We start from the raw sequence: 20647 nt of genomic DNA on the forward strand, positions 1-20647 counted from the left end.
GTTATAGCACATATCGAAGGGATGATGTCGCTCACATGCGGCACTAGAGACGGTGTTTACGTGATTCTGGGGTTTGGCTTGGCTGTAGCTCCGGAAGGAGGGTTCGGCGTTTGGGGAGGCTCCTTTGCGTGTACCTTACAGTACACATAGCAGGTACAACAGCACATTCCATAGTAATAAATACCCTGTCACCATAATCGCTTTCGAAATACATTCCCTATCTCATGTGATCGAAAACATGCATCGTAACTATATCTCTTGTTCATTAAAACCCCAGTGAATCTGAGGTTGCCATCTTGATGGGTCCTTTCTCGGTCTTGCTGGTGTATGTCATCGGCGGAGTGACCTTCATACCATTGCTGCTACTTGGCGCACTCGCTTTCTTCGTCGCTTCTACTACCCCTGTCAAATCGGATGCCAAACCGCTCGTAGATGGGCTGGAGAAAGAATCAGTAAAGTCACAGGATGGCGATGGCAAAAGTGGAAAGAGTTGGGCCCAGCAGAACGAGCCAGATGTCACGGCAGCCTACTTTGCTGTTTGTAGAGAGTATGTGCCAGGAGGCATCAACGGAAAGCCACCAGAGCGATCGACCCCGGCTGGCGAGGTACTCATAGCAGAGAGCCCAAGCGTCTACCAAAGCATGTACAGGAGCATCTTCGAGCGAGGAAAGACCCAAATACCTACGATCGAGGGAGATCGGAAAGATGGGAAAGCTGTGAAGAAAGCTCGTAATGTTTTCTTTGTGGTCTTGAGACACGGTCATCTTATGCTCTACGACGACTCTGAACAGCTCGAAGTCCGTCATGTCATATCTCTGGCTCACCACGATATTGACGTATATGGAGGCCATGACCGCCTCACAGAAGGTGATCTCTGGATCAAGAGAAACTGCATACGCCTGACGCGGAAGGCTCTCGACAGCAGCACAGCTCCATTGTCTAAACCTTTCTATCTCTTCTCTGACAATTGCTCCGAGAAAGAAGACTTTTATCATACGCTGCTCCTCTATCAATCTGCCTCTCAAGAACCGAATGCACCACCATTACCCCAACAATTTGAGACTCAGCACATCATCAAGCTAGTGCAACAGCTCTATGCTCCAGATGCCGATCCAAATGCTCGCTGGCTGAATGCGCTTATTGGCCGGCTCTTCCTTGCTATGTATAAGACCGACGACATTGAGAACTACATCCGCGCCAAGATCAACCGCAAGATCAGCCGCGTGTCCAAGCCTAACTTCATCACATCCATACAGATACAAGACATTGACATGGGCGACAGTGCTCCCGTTATAAGCAACCCTAAATTGAGAGATATGAATGTGAATGGTGATACCACGATAGAATTTGACATCAAGTACAATGGAGGCTTCAAGTTACAGATGGGAGCGGTAGCTCGTATCGACCTCGGTTCTCGCCTGAAAGCGCGGGAAGTCAATCTCATCATGAGTGGTACCCTTCGCAAGCTCTCTGGGCACATGCTCGTTCGCATAAAGCCGCCCCCAAGCAATCGCTTCTGGTTAACATTCGAGAATATGCCACACATTGAGTTGAGTATTGAACCCATCGTCAGCAGCAGGCAGATCACGTACGGAATCATCCTCCGTGCCATCGAAAGCAGGATCAGAGAGGTTGTGGGCGAGACTCTCGTCTTTCCGAACTGGGACGACAGCCCGTTCCTTGACACTTCGAGAAAGGATTGTCGAGGCGGTATTTTTGAATCCAACGCTACGGTGAACGGCTACCCAGCCTCAAAGGCGCAAGAGGCTGAAGATCACGCCTTACCGACTGTGGCACACGAACTTGCGAAGGTGGACGATCTCGACAAAGACTTGCCGGGCCTGTCATCGCTGAGGAACAGCCAGCAAAAGACAATGAGCATGCCTAGTCTGTCAGATCCCCCACAGAAATTTTCCTTGCGTAAAGTCGCCAAGAAGTCTGTGACCAGCCTTGCAGAAGCCAGTACCGCCACCAGTACCGGTACTTCGATGACTGGTTCATCTAGTGTACATCCTGTCGCAGCATCACCTCCATCGCTGCCATCGAGAAAGCCGAGGCCCATGCGCTCGCAGTCATTTGCGTCTGCAGCGACGCCTCTCGTGAGTACAGAGCAAGCGAATGCCGAGGCCATCAAGCCAGATAGCAGAAGTAAGAGGAACTCCAGGGGTGCCGTCGAATTAGTGAAAGAAGTTAATACCCGCAATCAATCACAATTTTCATCGCCAACTGCTCTCGAAGCAGACTGCGGATCGGAAGATGTGCCGCATTTCGACATGGACAAAGAATTGTTAGCGTACGTTCACGACGAGGTCGGGCAAGGCGACAGTGAAGAAGGTGCGAGCGAGACCAGCGCCAATGTGCCAGACAACACTCGAAGACTTTCTGAACCTGCAACGCCTGGGAAAGAGATTAATGATCCGGCTTTCGGCACTCCTCGCTCGCCATCTACATCAAGCATACCGATAAACGGCACCAGGTCACCTTCAATTGAGTCTTCCTCCAAGCTCAGCAGCCAATCTGCCCCTTCAACATCTCATTTGAGCACAGCTGCCAATGCAGCGAAGAAATGGGGTCTTGGAGTTCTCCACAGACAATCGGCAGGCTCAAGTATTACGTTGCCCAGTGGATCGTCAATGCTCTCCACTTCTAGCGTCAACAGCACAAGAACATCTTCTTCTGTGCAGCCCTCTCTATCGCTTTCGCCAAACCAATCTGCACCTTCTCATGCTGAGACAGCCAGAGCACTCCCTCAAGTACGAGGGGGACCTATGGGTAGGGGACAGCCGTTACCGCCGCCCGGTATGCCCCTACCCGGACCTCGGGCCCAGAAGAGTTTGTGGTCTGCAAGCAGCCTGAATCTTGGCATAGGGAGCTTGAAGCGAAAGCCTGTTCCCGGTCCGCCGTTGCCACCACGAAGTGAAGAGCACAGCAATGAATCACGGAAGGTTCCCCCAGCTCTGCCAGCGAGAAATTCGAATGGAAGACAACTGCCACAAACTCGTTCCACCGTAACTCAAGACTATACCACAGCTGGCGAAGATCCTAATGATAGCATGCTCGTAGTGACTGTCCCCGAAGAAGACGAAGACAACAGTATGCCTACAACGCCCATCAGACTCTCGTTCGATGGATCGGTACCTACTCATGGAGATGACATGGATCATACAGCCGTGTCCAGAAATGAACGTATTGATGGTGGTGATGATCGCCCTAGCTCGGATTTGCTCAATTTTGACACAACAATTTATGAGGATATCCGGTCAATACCACCACAAGATAACGCGCCGCCTGATACTGCTGAGGCTGGCGATGGGGGAACGCTTAATGCCGAGGTGATTGAGCCAGGCGAAGCAAGTCGTCACAAGCTTGTAGAAGAAGTGGGTCCGATGATCGCTCACCAGGGTGATTCAGCATCGGTACTACAGGATCATGCTGACCACGACCCTAGCTGAAACCCTTCGTAGGTGTGTTATCAAACATTGTACGAGAGTATCCATAAAACAGTCTTGAAATTACGCCATGATCATTCCGTAATTTATAATAAGCCTATTCTGAAGTCACAATGCACTGCGTAGGGTCATGGATTCATGACTTGGCTGACTCTTGAGCCTCGAAAAATGCTGTTCGCGTCTGCTTAACGGCCTCTGCGATGCACTTCGTCACTTTCTGCCTGTTCTTCTGTAAGACACCCCAGTGTGGGCCCATTTGGTGGTACAGTCACCGATGCAATGCCGTAAGAGCGAAAGATCTTGGGAGCGTAGTTGACTTTCGATATCGTGCTTCAACGGGACAGCCGTCAGTGCAGTAGCCACGTTCTAACCACACCAATTCGATTGGCAGCAACTGGACCACGCTCGCCCATCTCTTCCAGCCTTCCTAAGAATGCTCCCAAATTACCTTTATCCTCTGCTCCCACTACTGTTACCCATTGTGAAGCCTGGTAACGATTAGCTATAAGCATTGGTATGCCAGGTAAGAAACTTACTCTCGCGTACGACTGGTGGCCCAGATTATGCTACAAGTTTGTCAGTTCAATCAAGCCAGCATACATAAGCTGCGGAGACCTACAAATTGAATGGCCTCCGTCCACAGTCCATTCTCGGTCAGTTGTGATATCTGAGTTGGCAAAAGCTTCTTTCTTGTGGGCTAAATGTGTGTGTTAGTTGCAGAAAGCCTCGGATGCGATATATGCTCACTATCTTGAGTTCTTCATCATGCGGATGAATCTGTAAGACCTATCAGCACTGATCCTCGTTTACATCAGCGAAGTCTCGAAACTTACAAGGCGAAGATAGGCTCTGAGCCTTATGTAGTCAGTTGACCAGTGAGACAGCATCGCCAGTGTTGCCTGTGGCAGCGCCTGCACAGTAGTCGCTTGAATGGAAGTCATGAAAGGATATCTTGGATCTGAGACTATTGGTTGTTCGAAGGGGGGTAAGAAATTGGCCACGATGGCAGATGGTGCTTCATTCGAAAGAAATTGGCTCCAAGGGTGCAGATCAGGTAAGTAATCCGGTTGATTTTTTTTGATTCGATCTGTCAGAAGTTCTTGTTGGCAATCACGAATCTCCTTTTTACGGTCGTGTACAGCCCTGATGATCACGATCGCTCCCTTGATCAAATTGCCGATGGCAGACATGAAGACATTAAAGTCTTGGTGAGAAGGGAAAAGCGCTGGATGAGCCTTCAACATCAGGACTGCATCTGTGATGACTTGCAGGCGCTCCACAATGATGCCACGGTTGAAATAATCCGGATCAAAAACGTAAACGGATTGAAGACACTTTAGATCGTTCTGGAGCTTGACGCAGATGAGACGAATCTGCTCTTTATGTCTTGCACTCATCATTTCTAAGCTAGTTAGTGCACGTCGCCATCATCGTTCAAGTGTTAGAATACACAAACCATCTTATGACGCGATTGCGGTATGATCAATGAAGAGTTTCTGCTGCGTTGGAGCGTCAAGTAAAGCTCTTGATGTGAGATAATGCAACAGAAAACGAACAACGCAAAAGGTCATAAATTCCAAGAAAAGGTGGTGTTTATTGTCTTCACGACAATAGAAGTCATCCCATTATTCAGATGGTCTCAGATGTGTACACAGACATCTATTCAGTTGCATAGCAGGCTGACTACCACACTCTTCCACGGCAGTCTTTTCCCAGCCACCTCCTTTACTTTAGTCCTTTAGAGGTATCCAAATTGTCTCCTATGATGTATATCCTCGACAAAACATCTGTACCATGCTGCGATGCAATCAGAGACACGCCCATCAACCAAGCACAGCCAACAGGGTAGATAGTAGGTAGATAGCACTAATAAGTCCAACTCTCACATAAGGGGAACAGCAACCAATGAATAGTTTTTGCTTTTCCAGTCTCCTCGTTCCTCTCCTCCCTCTTCTCCTACTCTCTCTGTTCCTCTTTCTCCCTTCCTCTTTTCCCCTTCCTCATTTTCCTTCTCCTCCTTTTCCCCCTCCTCCTCGTAAAGTCCCGTGACCATCACCATAGCCATCCCCAACCTCCTCATATCAATCAGCACCGCCCTAACCTCCTTGCTTCCAGTCTTGCCCTAGCCATCAGCACAATCAGCACCATCAGAAGCGCATACCACTACCCCCCACCCTCCCCCCGACGGCCTAGGGGGTGGAGAGTGTCATGTACCGATCTATTGACATGTCCGTCTGCTTTCGTGTTGGCTTCGTCTTCTTCGTTGCTTTGTGCGATATATGCATCTACTTCTCTGCTGAAGTGAAGAACGGAAGAGAGCGGGGGTCTTTTTCGCAGCCTCTCTTGTCCTTCTGGCATGTCTGGTCGCGGGACAGAAGGCAAGAATGAGGTTGTATGGGATTCGGGTCTCTGTTATTGATGATGATGATGTTACAATTATGTTTTGTTGGCTTATAGCTATATTATCTCCATTCCACTGCCTCGTTTCTGCACTTCGTATTGCTAGACCCACGAAATCGCAGCTGGCGTTTTTCCTGCTTTCTCCGTCTCCCTTTACCATGCGTCAGGTTTTTTCAGCGAGACAGAAAAAGCAAGAAAAGGAAAGGAAAGGAAATTAATCCCCCCCCTCCAATCACTGCACCAAATGAACGTGCCACACCTCCACTGCGAGCCCTTCTCCTTCTGGCCCGACGGGCCTAGCGGCCGCGTGCACATCCAAAAACTCCTGCCCTGGTTCTCTCCCTTCTTCTTCGTGAGCATCGATTTGCACGGCTCCGAATGGCCCTCGCAGAGAGGGGGCCGGGACTTTTTGCGTTGGAAGAGGGATTGCCAGCTTTCTTTTGAGACTATGGGGTCGTGCACTAGGATGTCTGATTGCGGGGGTTCTTGGTCTTGGGGGTTAGGCGGATGGGTGGAGGGGCCGGTGTTGTGCGGCATGACTGGGTCGGGGAGAACGGGGGATGCTGTGGTTGTGTCTGATGATGCATCGATGGGACCAGTGAGAGGATCGTCGCCGTTGTGGTTGCTGTAGGTAGAGTCGACTTCGATGTTGGTATGTGCTGTTGTTTGTTCTTTCTTTGGCGAAGCCCCGGGCTTCTTGGTCGATGACGATGGTTGGAAGAAACTCTTCATGCTTGCTTGGTTTTTGCCGGTGGTGGGTTTTGTCGGTAATGATGTGAATGACTTTTGCTTCTTCAACGGTCTGGGGGCTGATGTCTCTGTTGGCTTGCGCTTCCTGTCCGGCGATGAGACGACAGCCTTTGGTGTTGATGAGACGGTCGACAGCGAGGAAGAGGGTCCTTCTGAGGTTTCGCTTGCAGAGGCCAGCAGGTCAGCATTAGCGGGCTCTATTGAACAAAGCGATTTCGACATCGGAGTGCTAGAGGCAGAACTGGTCGAGCTTGGTGCCGTTGGCTTTTTGAACATGTCCTTGATGCTTCGTCTTTGATAGAACTCGGGCATCAATTTGGCGCTGAAAGGTGGCACCTCTTTGACAATCCATGGGTTTTGTCGCTCGCCACTCTCGAAGACACCGACGGGAGACATGATATCCAGCAAGTTCACGTCTTCCTCTGTGTCATCTGGTTTCCGGAGTGGAACCGTCGCCCTGAAGTCTCCGTAGACGGGACAATGGTCGGAGCCCTAGCGATAGTCATCAGCACAACTGTTGCGAGCCATTTATGAAGGATCACAAAACCCACCATCAGACCCTCTTGTATATCGGCAGCGGAAAACCATCCATCCATTTGCGTGCTTGCTAGGATGAAATCTATCCTACTACCAAAGTTTCCGGGACGAGCATTCACCTTCTGCTCCCAGTGCGTGTACATGCCCCTACGGTCAGGATGGCAGTCTCGCACGACATCCATAAGGACAGGCGTCTCTCTGCCTTCGTCTCTCTCCCCAAACACTTCACCTCCTACTATCAATTGGTTGAAGACGCGACGGTTGGGAGTGCTGATGTATTGCTCATGCGTCATGCCGTTCTTTCGAAGCTCCTCGGCGGCGCCAGCCGTGTCGATCTCGCTTCTCGAGACATTAAGATCACCCACCAACACGACGCGTTTGCCGAGCTTGATCAAGTTGCGTATGCGACACTCGAGAGCACAGAGAAAGCCGTAGCGGAAATCATCCCGAAGACCATTGGAGTTGGCCGGACTGTAAACGCCGAAGAGAACAAAGGCCGGGAATTCGAGACAGACGCAACGACCTTCAGAGTCCAGTGCCGCAGGATCGACGCCCCATTCGACGATCTGGAGTTCTGACGGGTAGCCTCCTATGTGCTGAGACTCTGGAAGCTCACGATAGGAAAGTGTCGAGTTGGGAGGCGTCAGGACGCCAAGGATACCTTCTTCAGCACGGATGGGCGAACAAGTCGCATTCCGGGTGTAGATGCCAACTCCCGAGTATCCTAGACGTTGTGGATTAGACCCAAGTTCTAGATAAGTCAAAGCAGAGAACGAACCTTTTTTGTGTTTTGGCAGACTGAAATAGCAGTCCCATCCATCAATGAGGACCATGTCGTCACGCAAGTCTTTTCTCTGGATCTTGAGTTCCTGCATGACGACAATGTCGGCCTCGAGGATGTCGAACATGGCGGGAAACGTCCGAGCTGAGTTCCATGGTTGGTAGCCGAACGGGTTCCTAATCCCGTTCACGTTCCAAGTCGTGAGTCTCATTATGGGTGGTGCGTGAGGTGTTGACAGCAAGTGAATGGATCGAAAGCACGCTTCATAACTTCGTAGACGTTCGAGTTCGGTTCATCAGAGTTTGGTCATTAGCATAGCAAGAGAGTCAGAGGCGGTCACGAAAGCATCGACACAACTATTCGATTATGCGCGGATCGAAAGTCGTGTATACCGAGTGTATGTATGTATGTACTGTAGAGCCGTCAAACGCCACTTACCAGAGATCCCCCCGCACAATACTGGAGCAGCAGCAGCAGGAGCAGCAGCAGGAGCAGCAGCAGGACGAAGCGTTGACGTCGTGGTCAGAATCCGGGGAAAGACAACCAGGGCTTTTTCGACCAGTTCGGAATCCAGCATCCGAGCAGGCAGCAGCACAGTAAGTAACAAACCAGGGCTAACAGGTGACGGCAGCCCGGGTGCCGCCAAAACCAACCAATCCGAATCTTGGCAAAATGAACGGGCAACTTCAGGTCATCCACACTTCCAACTCTACTTGAGCATAGCTATCTATACCGCCTTTGTCGTCCATACCCAATTCCAAACCCAAACAAAAACAAAAACAAAAACAACCAATATCAAAAATGTTCGCCGCAAGACGCGCCGCCACGCAATTGTGCTCCTCGCCCGTCCTCCGCCAGACCGGTCTCCGTCGCTTCGAGTCCGGACTCGCCGGCGCCGCCGACAATGCTTTCAACCGCGAGCGCACTGCTGTCAAGGAGCACGCCGCTGCCACTTCTGGTATGTGCTTTTTCTTCTTTTTCTCCTCGGTCTTGTCGGGTTGGAGGGGGGTTGGGGAGAGAGGGGAGAAGAGGGGAGAGGGGGGTCGCTCGGGCGATTGAGAAAAAGGGAAGAAGAACAGAAGAGGAGGACCGGTGGATAGATGAAGCCCACGAGAAAGAGATGAGAGCTGCAGAAGAATGAAAGGAAAAGACCAATCGGAGGAACCATGACGAAAATCCTACCAAGAGAACCAACCAACTAACACACTCCAGACCTCTGGCGCAAGCTCTCCATCTAGTACGCATTCCCCTGAACCTCCCAGAAACCCCCAAGGTAAGGAAACAGCCTCTAACAAGCAACAGCGTCGTGGTCCCCGCCATCGCCATCGCAAGCGTAAACGCCTACAGCCTGTGGACCGAGCACTGGGAGCACGTCGCCCACGCGCCCCCCAAGGAAGAGCAGCCCGAGTACCCCTACCAGAACATCCGCACCAAGAACTTCTTCTTCGGTGATGGCGACAAGACTCTGTTCTGGAACGACAAGGTCAACTATCACAAGAAGTCTGAAGAGTAGATTTTTGGGTTTTTACTCTGATGCTCAAGATGATGGTTGGAGGGGGGTGAGGGGTGGATACAGAGATAGACAGATCTCAAGGATGGAAAGCGGAGAGCTCAAGCTGGAGGTGATGAGAGCAAGAAAGAGGGAAAGGATTTGTGTTGGCTGCCCCCCTTCTTCGCTCTTTTTTTGTACAGAAAGTCACCTAGGTGTAGCACAAACTTTCGGAATCGCAAAGCAATGGCATTGAACGTTGACATGCACCAACTATAACCCGACCTCGATTTTTGTCTTTGTTCTCTTCCACTTCCTCTCTCCTCTCCCGTGCCTCTTTCCTCGCGACTCATGACAGCTCGAGCTCACAAGTTCCGCCCGAGCAGCTCCTCGGTCCTCTTTTCCGCCTCGGCGACGACATGGGCATAAACCTCCTCCGTCTCCTCGGCCAGGGCTTCCTCGCCTTTATACGCGAACAGCATCGCCTTGCGCGCCACAGTGGCCAGCACGCCGTCGAGGTCTTCGACGCGGGCGTAGGCGTCTCTGGCCCGCTCGACATATGTCAGTGCGGCGCTGATGTGCGCGTCTCGCTCTTTTGAACCTTCTACGCATGAATGGCCTGCTAGGCCCACGTGTGCGTCTGTGAGCAGGTTGTACAGGTTGGCGATTAGGTATTCGTTGGCGCTTTCTAGGACCTTTTTGATTATGGATCGAGCTATGATTAGTTTTGTGTCGCCGTTGCTCATCAGCATATCGATGGACTGCTTACCTGTGGCATGATGGCATCCACGACGTCTCTCACGGCGCCGAATTCGCCGAGGTCGACGAGGATCACGCACAGTGCGGCTAGAGCCTCCCACATCGTCGGCAATAACAGACTGCGGTGTGCTGATGATGCTGCACGCAGCACTATGCTGAAGCCCTTCTCGGGTACGCCTGATGAGGCAAATACATGTGCCTTGAGTATGAGGAGTTTGCTCCTGTGTAGCATGTCTTTATTTCTTGTCAGTCGAACTGTATTCGGGGAGGCGGAAGAGACAAAACATACCGACAGTGTCGGCCTTTTTGGCCTCGTCAATCCTATTACAGATGTATTCAAAAGCTTGTTTCAATTCCTTCTTGCGGAACAAAAGCTCGATCTCTAAAACGTGCGTCTCGAAGACGATCCCTGCGTCTGCGATTGAGCGTATCGGCCGGACTTGTTCCAGGTATCGCTCCGCTGCCCATAGTTCACCCCTACGAGACCTTCAGCATATCTGGCTGGGAACAGGAAGAAGGAAAACTTACTGGTGAAGAGCTCGTCTTAGTTGGACCATCGCAGCGAATGCGAGGAACGTCTGGTCTAATCGCAGTGTATGCAATGGCGCTGGGTTGTTCTGCCGGAGCAGCTCGAGAGCTTCATCGTATCTGCCACTCATGGCAAGATTGTACGCGTTCTGTAACACTGTGCTGAGCAGATCTGGTTTCGAAGCCGTCGAACCGTGTATCTGCTGTGTGATGTCCAAGTACTGTCCTGCGAGAGACATCTGGCCTGATCGGTATTAGTATAGAGTTACGACAAGACACAAAAGTGCTGACCTAATCGGTTGAACATGGCAGACTGTAGCCGAAGCTGACTAGGGATCATGTTCCTGATGTCGTAGGTGTTGTTGAGATAGCTTGACTGGTATGCTTGCTCCAATGCTTTGGCAATGCTGTCACCCTGCGTGAATGTCAGACACGGCATACAGATGACCCCAAACAGTCACTCACGCTTTCAATTGTCGCCTCGGCTTGTGTGAGGAGGGAGCTGCTCAGCGTCGCCCAATCTTTGCTTTCGACTGCTTTTTGCTGCAAGAAGGTGATGATATCACTCTCGCTGCCAGCAATGTCGTTTCCACCCATGCCACTTTCGAGACCCGCAAAGTCAGGGTAGGCCTTGCGGAGATGTGCCAACCATGAAAGTCCGAAATGGAGACAGCGAGCGTCCTGATTCTCCCGTGCTGTGTTGGATCAGCCAACGTTCGACGCTGTATCGACTTTCGGCAGCTCACCTGTAGCTATGCATTCATTCATCGCGGATATTGCTTCGCCATAACAGCCAAAGTCGGCGTGGAGCACCGCAAGGTGCAACAAGGCATATTGATGGTATGTTTTGATGCTCTGCTCCGCTTGGTGGCCCTCCATGGTGTAGTCGAAGTAACGGTGAAGAAGTTCGACTGCATCATTATATGCGCCACCGCGCCAGGCGTCGAAAAAGCTGAGAGGAAATGTCAGTAATGATACCAAGACCTGTTTCGATCCGCAACGGTGTCCTACTTTATGAAGTGAACTTCAGATGGTACTGATCCTCCTTGATCGGTCATTCGTTTTAGTTGGTTCTTCATCTCGTCCGGCACGCGCGTGCCATACTTTTGTAATTTCGAAAGCTGGAAATGAATGGCTCTCTCGACATCATCAAGACTCGAAGGAGTGTCCGAGCTGTACTGACGCTTTCTCAGCCGCTCGATGAGCACCGCTGATGCAGTTGGCTTCTCATGATGCAGCAGATCCACAGACGCTGCATTCGGAAAGTCGCGCGCATATCGACTACCCGGATTGCGCAAGGTGTAGGTAGTCCTGGTCGGCTCTCGAAATAGTACGAAGCTCTCCCAGAGTTGGTAAGCGTCGCCGAATTGGAGTCGCACTGATTCCAGATGGCATCTGCGTGTGAACTGGCCAATTGGACTTGTGGGACTGCACCCCGGCGATTTTCCACCAGTCTCATTCGGCCGAGAAGATTGTGTGATTGCAGTGAGATCCTGGAAGAAGTCGGTGAAAGTCACAAGATCATGAAGCTCCCATAATTTCGTGAGAAAGACATCATGTAGTGACCGGCCAGGATGATTGGACTCTTGTGCTGCAAGTAGTATTTCGAAGTCTTTCAGCGAGGCTGGCGAAGGTCCATTCTGTTCGGACCCAGGGTCGACGGAGCGCTGAATAATATGTGAGGAGATGAATGAGAGTACAGGAACCGTAGATTTCTGAGGTGGCGTCTCGTTGCAGTAGATCTGGATCAGGACCAATACGCAGACTTTGGATGGAGTGAGGAACCGCGACATTATGAACGAGTCATGCTCGGGACGATTTCAAGATGTATTCAATCAAGCAGAGGGATATTCGAAGCGTGGTACAAAAGTCAAGTCACGCGGATGGTCTGGTGTTTTTATTATTGTCACGTCAGGCAGGTGGTGGCATAACACGTCTTGATATATTCACCAAAGAAGACGCCGCACGACGAGTCCACCAGTCGAGGGCAAGAAGCAAGATCTACCCAAGTCTATGCAATTGACGCGAATAGGTTGCTTCTTTTCCTCGACTCTTTATGAGCAAAGGTGTTCATTGATATATTGTGTGCGATGGCATCACTCATCAAACCCGACTAAATGCTTTATTACGGAAGTGGGGAAAAGGGAGATGCGGGCTGGTCGAGGTTAACGCCTCTGTCGAGAGGGACTCGCAAGATAGAAAATCAAACAAATCATGGACCATGAACGAAATAATGACCCGAGTGTCTATCGGATTCATACTGTCTACTAACATCTACCGAACCATCACTGAAGACCACAATTAACATAACTGGGCCTTGATCAACTAGGACCAAATCGAGTTTGACGATGATAGACAGGGTTGCCCTAGATCGCAAGACGCTTCAACATAACAAGGGGTGGAAGGCACGCACTCGAAATACAAAGGTTCGGGCTTGACCCATAGTCGAATCATTCGTACAGTATAGCGGGGAAAAGTGAAATTCCCCAAAAAGCCGACAGAGTGAAGAGCGACAGCCTTCGCTCAAGGACTGCCTATGTTACAATGCTGTCGTAAAGTCCCCAACGACAACGAAAATCACTTTTTTTGGTTCTTCAGTTGGCACCAGAGTCTGTACCTAGAGCTCTGAGGACCGCCTCGTACATGCCAAACATAATGGCGGCACTGGGCACTACTCTGAGCATGTGCGGTACCAGGCCACCGTATAAGGCAGCCATGCCCTCCTCCTTCCAGACGAGTTTGAAGCACTGGACAAGACCGGTGTACTTTAGATGAGAAACACCAGTGCCCGAGGTGGTCACAGGGGCTTGTCGTAATCTTGTTCGGACAACCTCATGAGGATAAGTGACGAGGGCAGCGAAGAACTTGGCACTGCCCGCAGCACCGAGCTTGTACGACCACAATATAGCATCATCCCAACCAGTACGCGGTCTGTTGGCGACAGACATGCGATGTGCCTCATTTTCGGCGATGCTCTTCTTCATGCGCTCGTAGAGAACCCATTGCAAGGTACTCTCGGTGACTCCCAGATAACTCGCACTCAAGCCTCTGTAGAGACCTCGGATACCCTCTTTCCGCACAGTCTGGAGTGTGCAATCCATTGCATTCTTGTACTGCCTTCCTCCACTTCCAGAGTGTTCAGCCTTTGATTTATCCAGTTGCAGGCGAGTCTTGACAAGCCAAATGGGGTTGGTCGCTGTTCCGGTGATGATTCCGGCCTGGGCAGCAGCTAGGAGATGGACCCAGCTGGCTTCCTCGCCATTGTTGAATTTCTGAGCAATGAGCCTCTTTCCGTTTCCGTAGGCGAAAAAGTTGATCGCTCGCGCCGGCACGACGCCGACAAGGTTTGGCCCAAGACCCTTGAATAGAGCGCGCCAGCCTTCAACGCGCGGAATGGCAGCAAGTATTTGGAAGGTTTCGCGGATGTGTAGGAGAGATGTGCGATAGACGGAAAGTTCAGCAAGTGGCGGGATCCCTCTGGCTGCGCGTGAAGCAGCGAGTTGTGATTTGTAAAAGTCGGACTGCAGTCGTGTCTTGAGGACGTCGAGTGGCGATGTCAAAGTGGCACTTGTCATACCGCCAGCTCTATGCGAAACAGAATATCAATACATTGGGTTGCTTGGAAAGAAAGAACAATGGTAGATGGCGTACCCTCCGGCGACAAAATGAGCCCATGACTTGGCCACACCCACAGGCTGCCCTTCTACCGCGGTGCCATCTGGTTGCTTCTGAGGTAGCACCTCTCCAGTCTCTCTCGATGTAGATAAGGCAGGAGTTGCGGGAGAGGGTTCACTGATGCCGGAAGGGTTACGGCTAGTGGTGAGGGAGTTGGTCATCAAGAGGTTTTATTGTAGAGATAATGCGAAAACACAATAGTGGTTTGAACTGACGAAATCGATGGATGTTTTGCGTCAACAGGGATTATTGTCGTAGAAGTCGCATGAGTTGTAATAGTAAAGTATCAGGATAATTATGGTATGGTACACAGTACGAAGATATAAAAGATGCATGTACCTTGATGACCACCTTTTTTTGCCCGCCAAAGCGACGGCACGGCAGGCAATCGATGCAATTAATGCAATTGGTGCATTATCAGAGCACGACGCATGACCATCAGACCTGAGCAGTGTGCAGCTCGGACCTGCCTCTTTCTAACCTCCGTCCGAGCATCTGCCGCCCGCATCCTCGCCAAGAGATCTGCAGATAAGATTCTGATTGATTGCGTCAGTATCAGATGTTCCTACAGTACAATACCTTGATACGCCGTCTCGGTCGCATCTGATCACCCTTTCTATGCTGCTCTGACATTGGTCTCTTCTATCTGTTCCTCACCCAGGAATCATACTCAATTCAAGCCCTGACACTGATCGGCCGGATCTCGACACGCAAGATGCAGTGCACTCGTGGACTGATGGCCCCCGCCGGCTTCTGGAAACGGAGTCTGGACGAGTTCAAGAGACAGGCCACAATTGGTGAGACAAGACAAATACGCAAGGGCGGTCGCTCGCAACTGACACAGACCAGCAATCAATCTCGAAGGAATCAAGAGTCCGACCCAGGCTCTGCCCCTCATGAACTTTGCTTCCTCGGGCGACATCGAAAGCTGCAAGATCATGTGCGACTCAGACTCTGGCGGCTTCTCGTCAGCCACACTCGACTTTCTCCCTGCCAAATCCGAGACGGAGCCAGCGCACGCTAGATTCCATGGCAGCATATCTACAGAACTACCTCCCAACCGACCAGATATCCAGCGCTCAGGCTTTGCTGCGTGGCGCACGAGGGATCGCCCTGCTACCCTGTTCGGCAAGTCCCTGTGGGATCTCGACTCTTACGCCTACCTTGCATTGAAAGTCAAGAGCGACGGCCGCAAATACTTCATCAATGTTCAAACCGAGTCTATCGTACCCACCGACATTCACCAGCACAGACTGTACGCAAAGAAGCCGGACGAGTGGGAAACTGTGGTGGTCAAGATTGATGACTTCGTACGAACGAACCACGGTATGGTTGTCGAGCCACAGAAGGACATGATGACACAACGTGTGCGGAGCATCGGAATCGGACTGATCGATCGCATCCCCGGTCCCTTCGATCTGTGTATCAAGGAGATTTATGCCACCAACGATGTGCATGGCAAGAAGGTTGCCAAGAGTCTCGTCAAGGACATGTTAGCGGAGAAGAAACAGGCTGATCATGAGCCGGGCACGAAGACCATTTGAGTCTTGATACCTTGACCTGTATATAGTAAGCATCGGGTGCATGGAGTTTTCGGCGTTTACAAGCAAGGCAAGTTGAGATGCCAGGCTTCGATTTCAATTATTGAAGAATCAATTGGCCATGTGTATCGAAGTCGAATGGGCACCAAATAAACAGATCTACCAGCTATCGCAATTGCTGTACGTATTCTCATGAGAGCTCTGCGAACGACCAATAGACAATAACACATCTTCCTTGCCAGACCAGCATGACTCAAGCCTGTCGTTGGTGTAATGCTCCACATGACTCTCAAAGCAGCACCAACCGTCCGAGGCCCAGACTTGACAAAGTAATGAAATTCCGGGGTCGCACGCCGCCGCAAGAGACGAGACGGGCAAGGGTCCAATTGAATTGAATGGCAGCTGTCCTCATCCACCGCTCGCTCTCCATACCACATTTCCCACATACACGCCATCTTGCCAGCAATTCAACTTTCGATCCACCAGCCTCTACGATTACCGCAATTCGATCTGCCATCAACAACAACAACACTTACACATACGCACATCAGATAAATCATGTCGGAACAAATCAAGGATCTGGCGGAGATGCCTCGCGAGTTCCTCAAGGACGGCACTCAATTCATTAACAGATGCACCAAGCGTATGTGTTTCTGTGATCTCTCATTTCATCTCTCTTATTTTGCCTCGATCGCACATTATCGCTAGGTCCATGGCCCTCTTGACTTTGGAGACGAGTGCTCCATTGGCCAAGCTCAAGGGCGCTCCTTCCTCCCCCTTTCACAGCTTGACTCTTCTTTTCGTACATCCGACAATGCCTCCCTCAACCTCTCCATGTATTCTCCTCGAGAGCTTGCAAATATTCCAAGAAACAGAACCCAGAAGCTGACAATGTCGCAGCCGACAAGCGCGAATTCCTCAAGATCTCCCAAGCAGTCGGTGTCGGTTTCCTCGTCATGGGCGTGATTGGTTACGTTGTCAAGCTGAGTAAGTCACAAGGGCACCCTTGTGTCGCCTACACCTCTCGAATATCTTTCTTCCTCCTCGTCTCGTCAGGTCTGCTGCAGAGAGCGGAGAGATGAGAATAAAACACACACAGATCAGAGAACATAGATGCAAGAATAGTTTACTAACAACACTAAAACAGTACATATCCCCGTCAACAACATCCTTGTCGGAGGCGCATGAGCGAGGAGCTTTTTACACAACTCCCTGGAGCATTGCCATTCCTCTTGCGAAAGAATGTTTCATTCTTCTCTTGGTCACATTATTGTCCCCATTATCCTTTTCACAAAGCGAGGAGAAGCAAAAGCGACGGTCCTTGACGCGCGACTTCTGATCATCGACACTATCGACAGTCTCTAAGCTCACGCTTGGAGACGCAGGAGATTCTTGCGAAAACATCGTTGTCAGGACAGAGAGAATGCTATACCTGTCGATGATCAGAGCGAGACTCGAATAACAATAGAAAAAAAAAACCAAGACAGGAGGAAATGACGAGTAGAGAACAAGAAATCACCGACGATCAAGGATGGGGAAGAAAGGGGTGCACCTTTCGTTCACTTTTGCTTGTACAATTTCTGGGCACTGGTTTGTGATTGTATCCGAAAAGAAGAATCCTTTTTTTCTTTATTCCTGTTAGCTTATTATGCAAAATCTGTTTCTGATATCCACATCACATCACAATGAAGAAGAAATACCAAAAAGAACAAGGACAGTCTTTGTAGAATTTCTTCCATCTTATCAAGGGTTCCTTTTTGCCCATGTACTCGGCAAGTCAAGCTGGTCCACCCTCTGGAGAAACAACCAGTAGCCGCAACATCTTATTGCCTGTGGAGGGCGACTTGACCAGATACTAGGTTGTCCTCTTGAGGAACATCCAGTTTTGGGGCTTTCGAGAAGAAGGGTCATTTATGTATATGTACATTTTGCCATTCCTGTCCCTCTCGTACGAGAGAGAGACAGAGAGAGAGAGACAGAGAGAGAGAGAGAGAGAGAGAGAGAGAGAGAGAGAGAGAGAAAGTGAGTCTTGTCTGATGAAAAGAGAAAGAAAAGGTAATAAAAAAGGAACGTCGTCTCGATGGAGGTATTCATGTATTTTTCCTAGGCCCTTCCCCCGCCGTGGCGTTCTGCATATCTCTTCTTCTTCCATCATTTCATTCATATGACTTTCTGCGTCTACCGGCCCGTCCCTTCCCCTCCATAGATACCGCCGTGAGGTCCCTTTAACCACTTACCCCTAAAAATCACTCGTCATCATCGTCGTCATCTCCCCCGGCCATCCGCTGCCGGTTCCGCATCCTCGTCCTCCTGAAACTACTGATATGAGAACCCGAGGTGTTGTAGAACCGCTGGTCGTGGTCGAGTTGAGCGTTCAAGCGCGCGCCCATGGCTGGGTCGTCGCACTCGTCTGTTGAGCTCCCGTCGTTCCACGTGTGCACTGTGCAGGTTCCTAGACCGTGGTCCCAGCCGTTCCATGATGTTGCTTTTTAATTGTTAGTGAGGGCCGTGAAGGATGGGAGAAGAGGAAGAAGGAAAAAGCGGGAGACTTACCGGCTATGATGGGCGCGTTGGGATGCCAACTCGCGTCTCGCACAATCGTCTGCCACTGTGTGCTTCGCGAGCTGATCTCCCATCTGTCGACGTACCGCTCGTCTTCTACCGGTCGTGAGTTCCTCGTCGCGGCGAGCACGTCGATCTTGCCTTGCAGCGTGCCGTCTAGGTTCCAGATGTAGACTGCGCCGTCGAAGGAGCCGCTGTACACATATCTGCCGTCGCTGCTGCCAGGAGGAGAGAAATGACATCGAATCAGGGTTTTGAGGACTTTGTGTCCGCGGAAAGTCACGGCGCTGCAGTCGTGCGGGTGAGGCTCGTAGTCGTCTTCGTCGTAGGGTGTGAAGCGGTAGTCGAACCCTGTCGTGTAGTCTTCTGGTCGGATGTTGTCGAAGCGCTCTGTTGTCATCATCTTTCGCAAGTCCCAGAGCTTCATGGTCTGGTCTTTGGCGTTGCTGAGCACGTAACGGCCGTCGCCTTTGCTGTCTATGTAGGTCACTCCCTCGGTGTGACCGACCAGCGCTCCGGCTTCTCGGCTGTCTCCCATGGAACGTCGGTCCCAGACTTTAATGGTTGTGTCATCTGAACCCGAGTACAAAATATGAGGCGAGGACTTGTCGCCGTAGCACACGGCGTTGACATCTCCTCTATGGCCATTGATCCTTAATGTTGTCTGACGAGCCTCAATGTCGTAGACGTAGATGCTCTCGTCAGACGTACCCGCAACAATTTCCCGGCCGTCTCCAGAGTATCGAAGCGACCAAATCTGTATAGCCATCAGCCGAGCTCAAAAGAGGATAACGCCGAGGCATAACCTACACCGAAGTGACCTCCATAAAGTCGTCTCCCCTGTGGGCCACCCACGTGAGCGAATTCGAGAATGGTAGGGTCCATGGTGTTCTCAGGATCAGTCGGTGAGAGACAGACGGCACTTCGGATCGAGCTGTAAGCCAGGAATTTGTTGTCCGGGCTCAAAGTCGCATCTGTGATAGTCCACTGTCCGCCCAGATAATGTGCCGTCTTATAGTACTTCCAGCGGTACGGATTCGAGGTGTCGTACATGCGGACTCTGAAGTCTTGAGCGCAAGAAAAGAAAAAGTTGCCGTCGTCGGAGAATTGGCCAGAGTAACATCTAGCATTGTAATTGATGATGCTGTCAGCACTCGAGCCGGGGATCAGTGTCTGTGACAGGAGCTTGTTTGCGCTTCGCTGCTTGCCAGCACCGCCCAACCCCAGCTCACGCATCATCGTCCGGTAGGCCAATTTCTTCTTCCGCCCATAGCTATCTTGCCGCCGCTCATTCAATCCAAAAGTCCCAGACTCCATTAGTTTTTGGCCCTCTTCACTCGGTACCGGTGGATAGCCCGCGCCTTGCCTTTTAGGTCGCCTTGCTCGTCTGGCCCAGTTCGCGTATCCGATATAGTCGTCGTCGTCATTGTCCTCATCGTCGTCATCCTCGCCCATCAGACCTCGCAATGGATTCCCGGCGGTGTGATTAGCAAACAAGCCTCTCAATCCAGCTCGACCCAGTAGTCGCAATATCTGTTGCTGAGTGACTGCACACCGTCAGCCTGAAGCACAAGTGGATATAAGAGGGGAAGACGACACACGAGTGATGGCTTGTCGCTGCCTCGGCGCCTCTCGCTGGTTGCCTTCGGTCTCTGTTCGGTCTCCGTTTTCATCTTCATCTCCATCTTCATCGTCTTGGTCAGGATCCGCCGATGCTTCTCTACTATCATCCTCGTCGTCATCGTCGGTGGTGAGTTCGAATTCGATCTCCACCGGTCCAGTCCCTGGTTCGGCGTCTGACAAACCATCTCAGCATTGATCACTTCATTATATATAAGAAGACCCAAACCAAAGAACTCTGTCTCGTCGTGGTCTGACCCCTCGAAGAACTCAGACAAGGCCTCACTGGCGGGCTCATAGTCCATGTCGTCATCGTCTTCCCATTCACCGTCCCCAAGTGGTCCAGAAAGTACTACGTCTCTCGTCGACAGTGGAGTCTCCGAATGAGCATCGTGCTCAGATCCAGGAGAACTCATCTCCGCACGCAGCGACTAATGCAGTATAAGAAATGAGGTCTTTTGAGCGAGATGATGGTGAGGCAAATGGATGGACATGTACAAGATAGATACGGTAGAGTTGGGTAGCTTGTCCGTGCCTCGGATACAACGGAGATACG

General features: G+C 51.0%; 8 protein-coding genes across 8 annotated transcripts; 4 read left to right on the forward strand and 4 right to left on the reverse strand.

Moving 5' to 3' along the window:
- Positions 1-299: 299 nt before the first annotated feature.
- Positions 300-3452, forward strand: AAFC00_005755 (uncharacterized protein; the record flags this gene model as incomplete). Its single annotated transcript, XM_069345588.1, has 1 exon — positions 300-3452. One exon carries the CDS (start codon positions 300-302, stop codon positions 3450-3452), a length of 3153 nt encoding a protein of 1050 aa, XP_069197788.1.
- A 2550-nt stretch (positions 3453-6002) lies between these two features.
- On the reverse strand, positions 6003-8128 carry AAFC00_005756 (uncharacterized protein; the record flags this gene model as incomplete). The annotated part of the gene is made up of 3 exons (XM_069348591.1): positions 6003-7091; positions 7151-7860; positions 7915-8128. The coding sequence occupies 3 exons, from the start codon at positions 8126-8128 to the stop codon at positions 6003-6005; spliced, it is 2013 nt and encodes a 670-aa protein (XP_069197789.1).
- A 590-nt stretch (positions 8129-8718) lies between these two features.
- Positions 8719-9430, forward strand: AAFC00_005757 (uncharacterized protein; the record flags this gene model as incomplete). Its single annotated transcript, XM_069345589.1, has 3 exons — positions 8719-8875; positions 9130-9154; positions 9220-9430. The coding sequence occupies 3 exons, from the start codon at positions 8719-8721 to the stop codon at positions 9428-9430; spliced, it is 393 nt and encodes a 130-aa protein (XP_069197790.1).
- A 341-nt stretch (positions 9431-9771) lies between these two features.
- AAFC00_005758 (uncharacterized protein) lies at positions 9772-12486 on the reverse strand (the record flags this gene model as incomplete). The annotated part of the gene is made up of 8 exons (XM_069345590.1): positions 9772-10101; positions 10176-10399; positions 10455-10642; positions 10694-10937; positions 10985-11108; positions 11159-11388; positions 11440-11645; positions 11705-12486. 8 exons carry the CDS (start codon positions 12484-12486, stop codon positions 9772-9774), a joined length of 2328 nt encoding a protein of 775 aa, XP_069197791.1.
- An 801-nt stretch (positions 12487-13287) lies between these two features.
- On the reverse strand, positions 13288-14529 carry AAFC00_005759 (uncharacterized protein; the record flags this gene model as incomplete). Its single annotated transcript, XM_069345591.1, has 2 exons — positions 13288-14278; positions 14345-14529. 2 exons carry the CDS (start codon positions 14527-14529, stop codon positions 13288-13290), a joined length of 1176 nt encoding a protein of 391 aa, XP_069197792.1.
- Positions 14530-15083: 554 nt separating this feature from the next.
- AAFC00_005760 (uncharacterized protein) lies at positions 15084-15912 on the forward strand (the record flags this gene model as incomplete). Its single annotated transcript, XM_069345592.1, has 2 exons — positions 15084-15165; positions 15218-15912. 2 exons carry the CDS (start codon positions 15084-15086, stop codon positions 15910-15912), a joined length of 777 nt encoding a protein of 258 aa, XP_069197793.1.
- A 555-nt stretch (positions 15913-16467) lies between these two features.
- Positions 16468-17097, forward strand: AAFC00_005761 (uncharacterized protein; the record flags this gene model as incomplete). The annotated part of the gene is made up of 3 exons (XM_069345594.1): positions 16468-16552; positions 16810-16896; positions 17057-17097. 3 exons carry the CDS (start codon positions 16468-16470, stop codon positions 17095-17097), a joined length of 213 nt encoding a protein of 70 aa, XP_069197794.1.
- Positions 17098-18155: 1058 nt separating this feature from the next.
- Positions 18156-20507, reverse strand: AAFC00_005762 (uncharacterized protein; the record flags this gene model as incomplete). Its single annotated transcript, XM_069345595.1, has 5 exons — positions 18156-18394; positions 18463-19228; positions 19282-20018; positions 20073-20267; positions 20321-20507. The coding sequence occupies 5 exons, from the start codon at positions 20505-20507 to the stop codon at positions 18156-18158; spliced, it is 2124 nt and encodes a 707-aa protein (XP_069197795.1).
- Between the last annotated feature and the right edge of the window lie 140 nt (positions 20508-20647).

The sequence above is a fragment of the Neodothiora populina genome (genome assembly GCF_041146345.1).
Source record: "Neodothiora populina strain CPC 39397 chromosome Unknown canker_contig_6, whole genome shotgun sequence".
NCBI classification, from domain to species: Eukaryota; Fungi; Ascomycota; class Dothideomycetes; order Dothideales; family Dothioraceae; genus Neodothiora; species Neodothiora populina.